At 42.3% G+C, this 16,897-nt stretch overlaps 1 protein-coding gene across 1 annotated transcript; it reads right to left on the bottom strand.

Annotated features, from left to right (window-relative positions):
• Positions 1–933: 933 nt before the first annotated feature.
• On the bottom strand, positions 934–12,616 carry LOC118789212 (arginine and glutamate-rich protein 1). The gene is made up of 4 exons (XM_036545559.1): positions 12,031–12,616; positions 7,604–7,829; positions 4,798–4,881; positions 934–2,436 (listed from the first exon to the last, which is right to left on the bottom strand). The coding sequence occupies exons 1-4, from the start codon at positions 12,378–12,380 to the stop codon at positions 2,272–2,274; spliced, it is 825 nt and encodes a 274-aa protein (XP_036401452.1). The 5' UTR covers positions 12,381–12,616; the 3' UTR covers positions 934–2,271.
• Positions 12,617–16,897: the final 4,281 nt, after the last annotated feature.

Genomic DNA, 16,897 nt, shown 5'->3' with positions numbered 1-16,897 from the left:
AATGTGTTATGTGCACTTTTCAGGGGCTGTAGAACTCGTATATAGAGTGACTGTACCCCCTCATTAGACTTGTTAACCAAAGTTATGGACCAAACACTGCAGCAGTTACAATTAAACGAGTTATTTCTAGCGGTTTCCTGAAATGTACACTGAGAAAATGCGTCATTGCTACCGTTGAGTTCAGTGATGGCGAAAAGAATATTCGTAGTAATACTTGTACATTTAGAGATGATTTAGACAGACATGTATGTTTTCCTGTCGTATACTAAATGCACTTTCTAACCAAATGAGCTTTGTATCATTGCAAGATGAACCGGCATCTTGCATTTCCACTGAAAAAAAGCAGCCCTAGAAACTGTGTCCCTGCTCGAATGTCTGGCAGCATCTTCCTTTTACCACTAGAGGCCGGCGAAGTTGTCACAACCCCTGAACAGTGCCAGTTCAGTTTTTCATTACCGACGAGATCTCTTTGCCCTGCGTAAACAGAACATTATGATACTAAATCCCAACTGAAGGTCCTACTTCAAAATTACAGTGACAGTTTGGGACATGTATAAAATGTATAAAATGTAAGCTGGAGCTAAGCAGTAAGGCTAATCAGTTAAGAATGTACTCAAAGAAGCATTGAATGCCCAAAGACATTCAGATACACTGTACTGACCTGACCTTCAACAGTGATCATCCACTAACCGCACGATTCCATTTGAAATGCCAGATATGCAACGTCATGCCATGATGTACACCAGTTACAAACAGCTAACACCCAGCAGTTGTGTAGTTTCTGTTCTCAAAGATTCTTGCTGACCTGCATTTGCAGATGTTAACAAAAGAGACACTCTTCCCTAGGAAGTACTACTCTTATCCATTTCAAAAGTTTGTCACATCACATACAGATTAGTCAATAAATCAAGACAAGGACGACGGGGATGCATCCACGGGTTTTTATTGGCGAATTGTACAGTCTCTAGAGTGAGGGGAAAAATACCGAAAAGGGTTGATCACAAAACCAAAATTCACTTTCCATCTCCCCCAACCATCAGCACAAACACACGCACCCACACACGCGCGCACATACACACACATACACACGGACTTGCGCACACACATACGCACCCATGCAAGGCACTCCTTCACTAGCCCAAACATGCCACTAATCACTCTTACCTGTGCCAGGACAGGCATCAGAATATACAATGTAGTTTTTCCTTTTTTTTTTTTTGGGGGGGGGGGGGTGAGTTTAAATGTGTACTCCATAGAAAATACAGGGACAACTTGAGCACAGATTTTACTCTGAGATTATAGAAGTGAATGATATAAGAGACAAATCTTGGCTTTTTTTGTGGATTCATACATCGTCATACCAAGGACGTCACATCACAGACTGCATTATGATGAATCAGGAATGAAACCTGTCCAACACCGGTTCTCTCTACCTTTGGACCACTGGACACAAGTGCCATGCCCCACGTTCGGGATGTCACCTGGGTCCAGTGCTGTCAGGGTGTCAGGGGCGGCACAAAATTTAAGTCATTAAATCTTTGCTTTTAAAATTGCTCAGTTCCTTTTCTCCCCCATCCAGTTATCATTAAATTAAATAGCTAAAAATATACATAACATGGAGTCGGTGCTAATGAGCGGAAGAGTAAATTCATGTAAAACTGACAAGCCTGTCTTGCACGTCAGTAATGCCTGACAGCAGGTCACTCCGTACTCTACAAAAGGGTTATTCTTTTTGTTCGATATGCTGACATCTCTGTGACAACAGCAAATCCAGGATAATCCTAAACTTTGTTCAGGATTTTTTAAACATCATTCTGTGTGCCGTCATTCACCCCCCGTATGCGTTACATTGCACATGTCACTTCCTCCCGCCTAGCAATTAATTTGCTTATTTAAAAGAGGCAAAGTCTGATTCTTGTGAACCACGGTAACAGACCGGTGGGTAAGTGGGGGCATCCTATGCAGCAACAATACAAATGAAAAAAATGGAAATCAATACCAACAAAAAAAAACCAGTCGTAGCATTTAATGTGGAGGACAGGACAGTCAGGTTTTGTTTTTTTTTCCTTGTGAACGTCACCTCCTCATTCAGAAAGATCGTTGAGCACTGCCCACAGGAGTGATAAAAAATAATAATAATAAAAAAAAAAAACAAAAACGAGCAAGACTTGTCAGAGTTTGTGGGGGAACACTTCAACATGAAGCTACCGTACAGCGGGCGGGCGGGCGGGAGGGCGCGGTCCTCGACAGCGTCGTGGCGTGCTGGCTGTGTCACTCCGCCGCCTTTAGAGAGAAGGAGAGCTTGGGCCTGGACTTCCCCTTCCCCAGGATCATTTTCTGCTCCTCCTTCTGCTGCCGCTGTCTCTCTTGCTCTAATTTCATCCTCTCCTCGTGAATCTTTCTCTGCTCTTCCACTATTCTCAACTGTTCCTCGGCCTGGACGGGGACAGGGACAGAGATGCACACAGAGACAACAGGTCAAACAGGGACAAGGTTATACTAGCCCCACAGCAAAAACTCACCCCCTACCCCCCCCCCCAATATCAGGCGCAAATGCTTTACACAACATTAAAATACAAATAAATTAGAAAGGAAACTGCACCCATATTCATATAACCAGACTGGGGTTTAAGGGATTTTTTTCTTTTGTTTTGTTTGGTTTTTATTCAAGAATGAGGAAACCTGTTTTCAGCTACAGACTTTAACAGCAGCACAATCAACTTCGACAAAGTAAACTCGACTTTAAAAACAAAACCGCTGCAGTACTAACATTGACATAATGACCGTCAAGGACGAATTTGCTCTGAAACCCTGCCTGCAGTCTCTTTGCCGTCAGGCTGCAACGGTTTGCCGTTGCTGTGATGTGCGAGTGGGCATTCGGGAGAGGCTCCACAGCGCACGGGCCCGCACAGCATGATCATCTGCGCGTTACAATGGCGGGAGACTTCTGCCTTTTTCAACACTATTTCCTGAGAGTTGCACAAACCCAGCTTCTCATTGTCAAAGAGACTGTAAATAAGAGCACTATACTACCATTGTGAGGAAACAACAAAGCATCTAAATGGTCTCTTTCTTTAATAATTTGCAAAAAGAATAAGAAATGAGATGCCAGCAGTTTGAGTTTTTGTGCGCCGGCAGCCCATAGTATTTGTTGAGCAATTAACTGTTGCTTTTTTTTTTGCCTGAACTCACACTTCTTGATTTTGAAAATGAGTTTAAAAACAACACAGAAAATTAGAGGAAAATGGTTACATAGCTTTCTAGTGCATCTTTCGAAACAAAAATTAATTTTCTAGCTTGCAGTAAATTGTGTTTATCTGATGCATTTACATTTTGATTTGTAACTTGCTCGTGGTTGGATTGCGTGGCAGTTTTGTGAAACACATTAAAGCAATTCTAATGAAATGTGCAGCAATTTTCTGAATATTACTTTGTATTTACATTGCATTTATATGGTTTTATACAGGAAATTGCATCTAACATTACATTATATGATAACATACATTAATGATTTTCAATAACTTATGTAATAATAAATTACCTTAAATTCAAAGTAACTGCAAAGCACAATGTATTTTAATGACAGGAAAATTGTTGCAATTTCCCTGACTTGCATTTGTAATTTTAGCACATTAATATGAAAGCCATAGAGAGAATATATGAACACTCAGAGTCAGCAATCCATCATAATATTTACAGATGTTTTATGTGGGCATTCTACATTCTTTTCTTATTAAAATTTCTCAATTAGTGCAGTTTATTCTCGTATTTAAAACAAAGATCACACAATGTGCCAATGGATTTCCTATCTGCAGGATTATTTTATTTTACCCAGCTTTCCACCATAAGAACAACAGGGCATGTTCCACCCATGTTAAATGCCATGTTAAGAAACATGAAAGAAAAAATAAACTATTAAGTTAGCTCGGCATTGAGCTGATCCAAGTTATGGCCACACTTTGAGGTAGCAAAGAAGTTTACGTTCCGTAGACACCGCAATTTGACAAATTATCGTAACTGTCTCATGCAGTATCAGAAAATATAAACAAATTAGGGAATTCAAGTTCATGTTGTTCCTGTTAAATTTTCCTGTACTTCAAAGAAAACCTTCCATCCGCCATAGTGAATCACGGAGTACAGAATATGTTCTTATGGGTAATGGAGCAAGTGTGTTTTCTTAACGTAAGTGGTTCTATTGCATAAATAATACATATGTTTGTGATATAAAACATATAAATTTGTTTGCGTCTTAACCTGACCTGTGAATTGCGATGTACGAATAAAAAAATTCCATCCTTTTAACCGATTCAAATCAGCTGCATCTTAATTATCGAGAACTAATGAAGATGTACTCACGCTGATATTACTATGACTAAAAACTGGTTGGAAAATATTGAAATATTAATGTCCCCTTCATTTTGCTACTTTTTATTAGACATTTGTGAAGGTGGAGTCAATAATATCTAAGAAGCTATTTAAATGAATTTACCATATTGACACTTCTTCTTATTGAGAAAATCGCTAGTTTACTAATCAGGCAGTACAGTAGATTAATGTAACAACTTATTCAGACTGCTGTATGCATATATAACACACTGGAAATAAAATCTGTAGTGACAGACAATATTATTTTTATGGTTATAAATCAATGCATGTACGCATTATTTTTTTTAAGACTAAGATGCATCAAACTGCTTTGTAAAGGGTCCAGCCCCTGTACGTAGCATACATACATCACTCCTGCATTCAAAGGCGAGCCTTTATAAAGAGTGGACAGATGCAACGCAGCTGACGTACCAGTCTGGCCTGAGCATCGGCGATTTTACGGTTATTCTCCTCCAATATTTTCTCCAGCTCCTCCCTTTTGGATTTTTCTTCCTCCTACAGGGGTCACACGATGGTGTGTTAGACCGTGCACAGGCTGAGGGTAACTTCACCCACACACCCTCTCACACACTCTCGCTATCATGTGTACTTGCACAGGGAGGCCTTAGCAAGGGCCCAGCAGATTACCACTGACGCACGCACATACACATGAACACACACAAACACCCACCTAAACATTGGAATTAATTACGCTCTAAAAGGAACAAAAAACAAAGGAAGAAAAAAGAATCCTGAAAGCTGCTTCTTTTTTCCTCCCTCTCTGGTGGTGACAGAAACCCTCCCAATTTAAGTAGTAACCCCCTGTAAACCCTCACTGCAAATTTAACCATTTAAAGAAATGAGGGGGGGGAACCCACTATCAACAACTATCAACATGTATGAACAAATACGCTATGTATATATATATATTTACAACACATACTATAAAAGAAGACTACAACATCAAATAAAAATCACTTTTTTTCTTATTAAATACTATTAAACATCAACATCATAAGCAAGAGAAAAGGGGAAAAAAGACTGAACAGTTTGGCTCACCAATTGCACGAATACCTACGCATTTCCTTCACTTGTGTACCTACAACTCCATTAACCATCAGCATTACAAGGTGAATATTTACTGTCGTGTCCAGTTTGTCCCGCAGAGACACAGAGGGGGCGCTTCCTCCGCAGCCAAGCGCACAGGGCTTCCGCTTTAAAACCTGACCTGCGCTGCCTGGGTCTGCAGCCCGGCGCTCGCTCTTTTACCTTTTTTTTTTTTTTTTTTTTTAACAGAAACAGTACAGTACGGCGGCAGAATCGGAGAGGCAGGCGCCAGCCAAGCCCGGGACTGCAGACGAGTGGGGAGGGGGTTGGGGGGAGGGGGGTGGGGTGGGGTCAATGGCATTAAGGAACAAGAATGTGTCAAAATATCATCAGTGCTAAGGCAAACATTTCACAAGGAAATAAAACGAGTCCATGGAAAACTTGTTAGTATCAACATGAGAAATAATAAAAAAAAATAAATAAAATAATTGTAATGAACACACAAGGTTAATCGAGAAAGTGCCGGACTTTGGAAAACAGGAAATAGAGGATTACCATCCCCTGTGTAGGTATGGGGGGATGGGAATTATTTATTTTGACTCATATTTTGAAAAGATGGGGAGAGTTACAACATTACTGATATTCAGTTAATCCGAAGCTTTTAAAAATTAAAACTCAGTTAAAGGGCTGCTTATTTTAAATTGCAGGTTTCTCAGAAATTCTCTCTGCATTTCTGCATGGATTAGTTCAATATTTCTTTCTTTCACAAGATTCACCGTCATAGGAAATCCCACCTTCCTGTCAGACTTCAATATTGCGACACAGGCTAAGACAGCAGGACTTAATTTCAGACCGAATAAGTAGATTGTGTCTTCACAGCGGAAAAGCAGAGTAAATTAACATTTGGCTGTAATTTGGGAAAGTGGGATGTTACACAAAGGAGACTATCCCTGTGTGGATTCACAGCTGCATCAATGATATTTAGCATTCTGGACAACAAGGCCAAGCAAAATAGTAAGTTTGAAGAGGAGGAACTTTCTTTTGAGCAGGAAGTTGAGTATATGGGACCTGGGGGAGGAAGGGGGGCCTGGTGAATTTCGCACTTGATTAGTGACAAGCTGCTGTCCCGACCCCTTTGTATCAGTTCACTAGGTAATCGCCCAGCCTTTCACGCTTATCGCAAAATAAACAAACTCAGGGCAATTAAGCTGAGGCACTGCAGCAAAAGGCTAACAGATGCTCGGAAGCTAACACCGAGTTCCAGCGAAGTGAGTGAAGTGTATCAGCATCTCAGAGAGAAAGGCCGCTCCATGGACACTGGGTATGTGTTGAGCCTTATCTGATAAATGAACTCACTCTTTCTGAGGTAGGGAACCAGAGGGGGGCTGGGAGCAGATATCTGCATGACACTTTATTCTTAGTTATCGTGTGGACACGACAGCTAGCAGTGTGGTCGTGTATGTTTAAGTTCCAATGGGACACACGTTGAAAGTTGTGTTGCCTTTTGTACTCCATAACCCGAGCAGAATGCATACATACGGAGAAATTTTCATCGCGGTTGATTAAATGAATGGATGCTCTCGTGGATCGCACAGCAGATGGTGGATCCAAGCTGTTGACAGTGTGAGCGTGGTGTTCTGATGGAAGGCCAGGCTAAAGATGTGTAATATCTACAAAAAGGACATGCTCCAACCCGCTACAAAAAAACTCTACTGGTAATAAAGAACAAAAGAAGCGGAGTGAAAAAGAACAAATTTCAGTTTGCAGATGCCTTTTATTTGGGACAAATTGGATAATTACAATAATGAAAGTTAAATGGAAACAGGGTAAAGACGGGGAGGGGGGAGCGTTGGAGCAAACTGAAAGATGATGTCGGTAGTTCTCGTGGTTCAGCCATGGCAAAAGTTTCGCTAACTGCCCAGCGTTGCCTTTTTAATATACGTTGTCACACTGTAGTCCTGTTGTACTGCAGCCAAACACAGGCCATCTCTCGTTTGAGGATAATAGTGCGGTTGCTTCCTCGTCTAGACAGCTCATAGACAAGAAAGCAAGGACCTGCCCATAACCCTGCCCCTTACGATCGATCGCTCCCCAGCTCCCCCCCGCCTGACTACGCCCGCTGAAAGTTTTGCCATGGCGCTCCCTGTGGGGGGAGGGGGGGGTGCCTGCATTCCCAACGACCGAGCGTTACCTCTCTGGCCTTCTGGGCGGCCAGCTCCGCCTGCCTCTGGCGCTCCAGCTCCTCCAGCAGCTGCCGCTCCATGATGCGCTTGGCCTCCTCCACCCTGCGCAGCACCTCCCGCTCGATCTCGTCCTTCCGCTTCTCCAGCTCCTCCTCCACACGCTTGGCCACCAGCTCCTCCACACGCCGCGCCGTCTCCTCCTCGATCAGCTTCTCCTCGATCTCCTGCTGACGGCTGTAAAAGCGGGGGGGGGGGGGGGGGGGACAACAGAGAACACGTAGATGAGAAACCTGCTGGCATCCATCACGCACGGGACATGCCCCAATGGTTAAAAAATCAGGCCAGGCAGTAGGGTGGAGGCAACCCTGCCTCTCTCTGACTGATGTCTTCTTTCGGATAGTTACGCAAATCACACCATTTCATAGGAGAGTACAACAGAGCAGACAAGTTTTCCTTGAAGATGTTCTCCCTGAGATTCGATCTAACAACCATCTGGTTAAACGACCAACTTCCCATCCGCTATTCAACGCCGCCAGTTCACATTAAATGTCCGAACTTCGTACTTCAGGCCATTTGCATAATCTCCAACTTCAAAGAAAGATCAAGCCTTTTCTTTCTTTTCCATTTCTTTTTTCATTTAAGTGGATTACATGTTTTATAGGAAAAAATGAAAGCCAACAACGGGGCTTAAATACCGCAACTGCCATAATGTTGCAGGGATTATTCCTCAGGCAGAACAGCTGTGTGTGTGTGTGTGTGTGTGTGCGTGTGTTTCCAAGCATCTTTGTGGGTGTGTGTGCGTGCGTGTGAGCATCTGAGAAAGGGCCGATGGATGGTTCAGTGTGGGACCATTTCATTTCATGGGCCTGTGTTGTAGAGTAATGAGATTGTTCTATTGGCCTGTATATGTGTGTTATACGATGATTCTAAGGGCCAGTATGTGAAAGAAATGTGATGGTTCTCTTAGCCAGCGTGTAAGTATAATGTGAGGGTTCTGTGGGGTTGTGTGGAAGTGTAATGTGAGGGTTCTATGGGGCTGTGTGTAAGTATAATGTGAGCGTTCTATGGGGCTGTGTGTAAGTGTAATGTGATTGCTCTGCGGGGCTGTGGGTAATTGAGGTTCACGGCTTGCCTGCTGATGCGGTTTGGATGCAGAGCGCGGAATAATGAGAGGAGGACGATGTGCTTGAGAGCACAGGGAGATGCTGACAAAAGCGGGGGCCAATCGGCCCTCGGGGCGGAGACAGCAAGCGGAGATAAAGGCCGGGGCCAGTCGCATCGGTGCATTGGCCATGGCGCCCCAGAGCCACAGAACACAAACTCCACTTGTTTACTCTTAAACAGATTTAAGCTATTTCAGCTGTGCCGTAAACAGGAAGTAGCTCCAGCCCACAACATTAACGCTGGCAAAAAAAATAAAAACAATTATCCTCTTATTCAATTTGTTCCCTGTTACAGGGAACTTGAAACCGCGCGCCTTATCTAGTGTCTGGCGGGTCCCTTTTGTTCAGGCATCCGTTTAAAGTGGTGGACAATGCCCTGTGGAACATGATTCTGCCGTGTTCAAAACAGCCACAAAACGAACGCCGGGCTGAGGGCTAAACGCATCAGCGGCCAATCAGCCCTTTGGCTAAGGGCTCCAACAGCTGTCCTCTTCCCGAGCTCCGAAACTCCCTCAGCACGAAGGCGAGATGGGAAATCACAGGATGACGCTGGCCAGACCGGGACAGACCTATCCGCCCCCGTCACCGGTAAACTTAATTCCGTCAACCTTTAGCCACCCGCTTAAGGGGAGCCCTGAGACCATGGCGTATCTGATCCAGCTGCTCTGGCGGGTTTAGTGCACGCACAAACAAGACCGGCATTCAGTGTCTGTAAAACCATGTGTCCTTGGAGCGGCAACCAGCTCCTGTTGGTTTAATGCACATTTGAATAGGAAGTGGTCTCTGATGCATACATTCGTGTAGCTAAAAAAAGGCCACAAACAGAACACTACACTGGAGTCTGAATTTACTGTACAAGAAAACTGAACCATCGAGTAGAGTAGCAAAACAGACACTGTACATAACTATATTACTCCTGGGGGACCCAGTATTATTATCTGTATTACAATTATGAATATTCTATTACGAATATTCAGGTCCAGCTACCTCAGGACAAACCTGGACTCAACGGCATTAGTAGGGCTGTGAATGATGCTGGGTACTCAGGCAGCCCTCCTGTAGCTCAGGCCAGGGGAGAGGTACCAGCCATATGCAGCATTGAGAGGACAAGAGGGAGCGATAAAGAGCCTTCAGACCACAGACACTCTGCTTACTGGGCAGACATTCAGCACTGCGCTCTTCACACTAAAGATGCTGCCTTTAGCGTGCTGTTGAGGCAAAAAGAGTTCCAGCTGGCCATCCCATTGTGAAAATGCTTAATTGGTGCAAGAGTCTGGGATAGATAGCTTTCCATGGCCAGCAATGCACCATGGATAGCACAGGGCCATCCTGATGCCTAAACGTCCAAGACGGGGCAGCAGCATAACACATTGGTAAGGAGTAGAACTCATAACCAAAAGGTTGCCAGTTCGATTCACTGCTGGAACACTGCTGCTGCACCCTTGGACAAGGCACTTAACCGAGAATTGCCTCAGTAAATATCCAGCTGTATAAATGGACAACATTTTGAAAAATTGCAACCAATGTCAGTTGCTCCGGATAAGAGCGTCTGCTAAATGCCAGTAATGCAATGGAATGTAAAGACACAGAAGTGTAAGAACGGAAGAAACGCAGAGCTTAATTAACAGCTGATAGGTGCAATGTGACCTCTGTGGTTCTTATGACACTCTCACGCCTGCAGCACACAGACTCCCCTTTCCCACTGTAATGAGCCTGGCCATGCTGGAACCCTGCCCGGCTGACAGGGCTCACTCGGTTTTACACTGCAGCTTAGCCTATGACAATAACCAGTGTATTGTGGCAACAGTCTTATTCATGCAATGCAGTCGGTCTCTGACTGCGTTCCGTCTCTTGGGGCTGAACGATCAGGCAATTAACATCAATTAAGCAGGACACAGGTCTGAGGCCCCATCCTGCACCACCTATTCAGGACAATGGCTTCACACGGACCAGGTACAGGCTTCCCACTGAACTTTCAGTGCATGAAACGGCAATGCATTCCATTGCAGGAATTCCAGTTTGCCCATTTGATTTATGTCCACCTAATGTATTTATCCAGTGAAACATGACATTTGTCAAGACCGCCAGACGACCACAGAGCAACGTCAAACTAGTTCTACTGGTCACAGAGACCGCCTGTTTCACCATTTGGTTCCATCATCTGGTTGCATAATCAGAGTTCAAAGTGACATTATTGCATTCGTTCCAAAATGCTTCCAAGGATGGTGCTTGAATGTGCATGGATCAAAATAAATTTAAGCTCAAAGAGATGCTGTCTGCACAGCTGCAAAGCTACATAAATCCACTAAGTTTACAGCATCAACGTATTTCTGCTCAGAAAAAAGAATTTCAGGGTGTAGGAGTGTACATCATGTGTTTTTCCTTACTCTTGTTCTTTTTCAGTGTACAGACGTCACCTCTTTTTATAGTTTCCCAAAAGATTACAAAACATACGCCCAGCCCTGTAAGTCAGAAAGTACATTTACCACAGAATCAAGAAAAAATTGCAGAAATTTCTCAAAAGGGACGTTACTGGACCCACCTCTAAATAATGACCATAAAGTAGCAAGCAAGCTGTCATTCCATTCTGAGCATAACCTGCAACTAATCTGATTGGCCAGCTCCAACACTTCAGCATGCTCTGTGCGGCTATGCTGCATATGGGCTCGCTCCCTAACAAATCATACCCCTGTTTACAAAGGGTTGTGTTGCTTCTCACATTCCAGTGTTCTGATGATAAACAGAAACTTTGGGATCGCGCCTGTATTTACCCCTTAATAGCAATGAATATACTTTTAAAGACATTTTCACACAATAACTCAATCAGTCCTTATATTTAAGAAATTAACAAAACCAATAAGGTAGATCGTGTAGAATCTAAATACTGTATGGAGATAACCAACTTCGTATGACAGTATCCTGATGGCCTGTGATTTTCATGCTATACACTGGGTAGCCACAATGACCAACTTCTAACAGCTAGTCAATAGCAAAAACGTTAGATCACAATGACGCAGTGCAGGCCCAAATCTATATAGTTAGCTATCTTGTTATTTAGCTAAAAGCAAGCATGGTTAGACGGTAGCTAATAACAGTCATAATGTCAGGACTGCGCTAACAATTTCTCAGAACTTCTCCCTGTGAAGAAGCTAGCTGGCTAGCTAGCTAAATTAGCTATAAGTGGGGCGGTCTGGTTCATGACTGGGCCTAAGATGTTAGCCTGCCAGCTTGCTAGCTATTTACTTGTTAGCATCGTCAGCGTGCACACTTACATCTTCCTCTGTCTCTCAAACTCGGCCTTTTTCTCCTCTTCCTCCTTCTTCTGCTTTTCGTCCAGAGCGCTCCTCTTGCTCAACGTCCTCCCGAAGATATCAATCCTTTCGGGGGGCGATGCAGCTCTCTCCCTTTCCCTGTCCCTCTCCCTGTCTCTGCGGGAAGACGCAGTGTTCGAGCGAGAGCGGGACCGCGACTCTCGCCGCCGATTCCTCTTTGCTTCCCGGGACTTGGACCGCTTTTTTGACCGCTCCTTGTCTCTGGATCGCGATCGGCTCCGTTTTTTATTGTGCTTGCTGCTTTTTGAGTGCTTGGAGCGGGACGAACTGCGACTCCGGGAGCGACCCATGACCGCCTCTTCAAAACTTAAGCTACTCGGTCACTAGGCTTGAACCGTTTATGGGACGGGGTTAGCTCTGCAAGGTTTCCCTTCACAGCTTGAATATGTATATCACAACATACAATCCGCACAGTCAATGCAATTTCTACAATATTGCAATAAGCGTGGTATTTTCTGCAACCAATAACTTAGCTAGCTACTTCATCCAAGCAAGATGGCGACTCTCTCCTTTTTCCCAGCATGCAATACGCTCGGGCTTTTCCGACACTTCCGATTGTCATAGAAACGACGATGTGGTGAAGCTACTTTTCCTGACGTGATGTTGGAAGTGAAGATTATTTCAAGCCTACCATTTTAGAGCATTATGTCGTTTTATATTTTTTATCTACTCAGTACGGCGCATTTTGTTTTTAATTATTTGGAATACTCTCTAATCTAGTGCGACTTTAAGGTTTATTCCAATAGCAGACTTAGCTAAAAGACGTTCAAACAAAGCCGTTAGGATGGCATTTAATGTTCAATGTGAACCTCAGTCATCTGTGTTAGATAACAGTAGAAATGTTTCATAGACTAAAGTTTAGCGTTACCGTTTTATACTTAATTTTCCTGAATACATTACATTACGTCATTTTGCAGACGCTGTTAGACCGACTTCCAAGTAAGTGCATCACTATGCTAAGAGTAGTTATCGAGAAGTACTACGAGGTCAGTAAGATACTGAGTTAAGTGCTAAACTAGTGCAGAGTGCTTTTTAAAATAGAAAATAGGGATATATAGGATAGATAGAGAGGGGGGTAGACTTTAGATACATCTTGAAGAGATGAGTTTTCAGCTTTGTCTTGAAGACACCCAGGGATTCTGTTGTACGAATCTCAGCAGGAAGCTCATTCCACCAGTGTGGAGCAAGTACTGAGAAGAGGTGGGTCCGAGAGATGAATACTTTGTTCAACAGGGTTGAAATGTTTTGGACCTGTGGGCAGATAAATGCAGGAAGACGATATTGTCAATATTATCAGTATAATAAGCCTACAGATACTGTTATGCTCATCTGACTGGTGTAGGTGACTAGGTGTGACAACAAGATTATGCTGACATGTCTGAGTGTATTATCTTAAAGACAAATATGTGCTTGGGGAAAGGCAATGAGGTCCCGCTATATATCTTGGCATGGCACTGACACAGCTCCTCACACAGCAGAAATACAAATCACCACTACACCTGCATAAAAGTGAAGCAACATATCAAAAGTACAATACCGCTATGACCCATTCATACAGACTGATGTACCAGTAGCCAGCATAGCAATGTTGTGCAGGCGTAAATTATCAATGTGAAAGGGACCTTTGGCAAATCAGCACAGTGTCTATTTTGGGTCTGTTTTAGCATACAGAGATAAGAGGAAGCAGGAATAATAATTTATCCCAGAGTTCAAGCCACAGGTAGTTAAGCTTTGTTCTTCTGCATTTGACTGCACTTGTCATAGTCACCATGTTTTTTTTTTATTTATTTTTTTGTTCTTTTTCATCGCAGAGATATCATCAGGCAGTAAATTGTTTGCGTTTACTTCACAGGTGCTACTGCAGCATGCTGTAATTTGATGACAGAAGTATGTTGTACTAAATGGTCTGACAATGACCACAATTGGCCTACATCACACACGCAGGGAGAGAGACTTTCCACCTCAGCAAAACGGAGTCATTGATTGTCAAAATTCTCCAGCCTGTCAGCTGCTGTTCTAAAAATACTGGTCTGTCTCATAAAATATGGCTTTTACTATTTTTAATCAGAATGTGATGACCTGGAATGAACTGCCATGTAAAAAGTTACTCCATGGAGAGTGAAGTCCCCCAAGAGAGCTTTTTTTTATTTATTTACTCATTTTTGAGAGCGATTTCAAATTCAGCTAAAGCAAGGTCTAAATTTAGATTAAGAAGAAAAAGCACGGGTTATCATCTCCTCAGCTATATCCGAAATTTATGCAGCTGTCATGATTTTAATGTATTTTTAGGGGCTTTATCATTGCAGTTCCCATTGTGCTCTTGGTGATGAATGGCTTTTTTTTGTAGAGATTCGGAAAAACCACAGTGCTCCATTTCTCCTCCCCTGTCAGTTACAGTAGGTTTCTTAACAGTGCAGTACATGCAGTTCCTTTTTCTCCCAGAAGCATATTCAGGAAGAGCTTCAAAAGTAGAGGAATGCATATATTTAAAAACACAAAAACTATCAAAGCCAGGGCAAATGTGGGCAACAGTTGAAAGAACCATTTAAAACCTGCAATCTGGAAGTGGCTCTGGATAAGAGCATCTACTAAAAGCATGTAATGTAATGCAAAAACTCTCTTGTCTCCCATTCTCAGGTTAAAACCCATTTTCTTAAAAAAAACGTACATTTACACTCACAATCAGCACTAAACAGTGTCCTATTTAACAGAGCAGAAGTGCTTTAAACCTTTTCCATGAACAATAGATGATATTACATGAAGGAAAATATCATCAGCTATGAAGCAAAGCAGAATGTGCTGACAAATTAAAATGTGAGACATGAATCCCACCAGGATAATTATGGAGCTAAATGCTTGAGGGGGCGCTAATATATGTATGTCGCTCATTAAATAGGCTTAATACTTTTAACATACAACAGTCTGCATAATCTGGGATCTGAGAAAGGGTGGCCTGTAAGAATGGGAGAATGGTAATGGGTGGAGCTACAAAGAGCTCTCAGTCTCTGACTTTTCTTGAAACAATCAAAAGACTTTCCACAGTAAAATTGCATTATTGGTCGAAGTACAATAGCGCTACCATTTTGGGATTCATGAAGTTTTCTTTCACAGTTCTTTCAACCCAAGGTGCCCCCTCACCATAGATATTCCCTTAAAAGGTCTCCACTGTTGATTTTTTCTCTCAGGTTCTGTAGAGTTATCATAGAATTACTCTAAAAATACTTAAATACTGTTACTACTACTACTAACAATAATAATAGTAATAACAGAAGAAGAAGAATAGCATATTGTATCTATAAACTATTTTTTTTAAGTGAGTAGACAAAAGTGCAATGTATATGTGAGAGCAATAAAAATACAAAACACATATGGCAAAACAGAGAACACAACACATACAATAGGAAATAGAATAGAAACACAACCAATAAAACAATATAAGAAAACAAGTAAATAATGTATCAGTATACTTAAAAATCATTCAAATCATTTTTATGAAAGGGGACAGTGATGTGTTGAAGGTTTCGCAGACACCTCGAAAAATGGCCACTGTAATTTCTTTTTAAGGTGCTTTGGAAGGATGTTCTACAGACGAAGTGCAGATCTTGCAAAAACCCTGTTTCTCCATGAACACAATTGAGATTTAGAAATACAAGTATACAAAGATTGACATTACCTGTCCCAAGTTTTTACATAGGCAACTTACATAGAATCTGACAAAAAATTTAAGTTGTACTATTCAACATACATTATACCATCAACTAGTAATGGTAGTAAGAATTCTGTAAAAATTCTGTTTCTATCGTCATAACCTTTATTAACAAGGGTAGAGATTCCATTAGCATTGCCTGTCAGAGTTCTACCTGTGTCCCGGTTTACAGTTATTTTCTATAATGATAATTCTAGTGGGGATGGAGTTATCTGTCTAACTCTCATATTTCCAAACCCCCCTTTAGCTGTCTGATTCCTTTTTCAAGCTCTCTGTCGATCCAATTAAGTTTGCTCTAAAAGGAATGCTGCGTTGCAGGGTGACTATGACACGTATAGATCCTGAGAAGTTTCAGCCTAAAAATATATCTCAGACGAGCATTGGCAAGCTGTTACTTTTTAAAATGTGACAATAGAATGTGAAAACATTCAGGGGGAGGGGAATTTCTACAGAGTATAAAAAAGAATGATGGAAATTGAGTCACAGAATTTGCAGAACCCAAAACCTGCAGGTATAAAGGGATGGAGCCTAGCACTCTTGAGAAGGGCAGACACCATTGAGTTAATCAAATGAGTTCGAGGTTTTTTTTTCTCTCAAAGTATCTGACGAAAGACATCTTTTCATGGTAGAATCTGAAGCCTTTGACACTTCCCCCCCTATTCTTGTTGGCTAACAAACACAGGATCTCTTTTTCAAAGGGCCATGCATTGTCACATTGTCATGTTGATGTCTCAGGGGTCATGGTGGAAGAGGTTTTGAAGAGAGGCGCCTGAAAGAAAGTTCTTTACTGTGGGAGATGGTAGGGGATTTAGGGGTCAAGGTTCACTTCAGGGAATGACTCCTGCGGCATTCCCTGGAGCTTTTTATAAGGCCCTCCTTTAAGCCAGTTCATTTCATGCCACTTTCCATTACAATTTGTAAACAGTTCACAAATTGCAATGAAAACCAGGGTTTTCCCCTGTCAGCATATAGAGATGGAAACAGCTGTACATCAGATTTCACTGATTACTTCCTGCAGAGATATAGCATATGAGACATTCATGCCACAAGAGATTTGGTTAAGGACAAATCCAGCATAAGTGAGTTTTATGGTCATGTGCA

This window comes from Megalops cyprinoides, chromosome 14, assembly GCF_013368585.1.
Source record: "Megalops cyprinoides isolate fMegCyp1 chromosome 14, fMegCyp1.pri, whole genome shotgun sequence".
Lineage (NCBI taxonomy): Eukaryota > Metazoa > Chordata > Actinopteri > Elopiformes > Megalopidae > Megalops > Megalops cyprinoides.
This window is presented reverse-complemented; position numbering and strand designations above follow the sequence as displayed.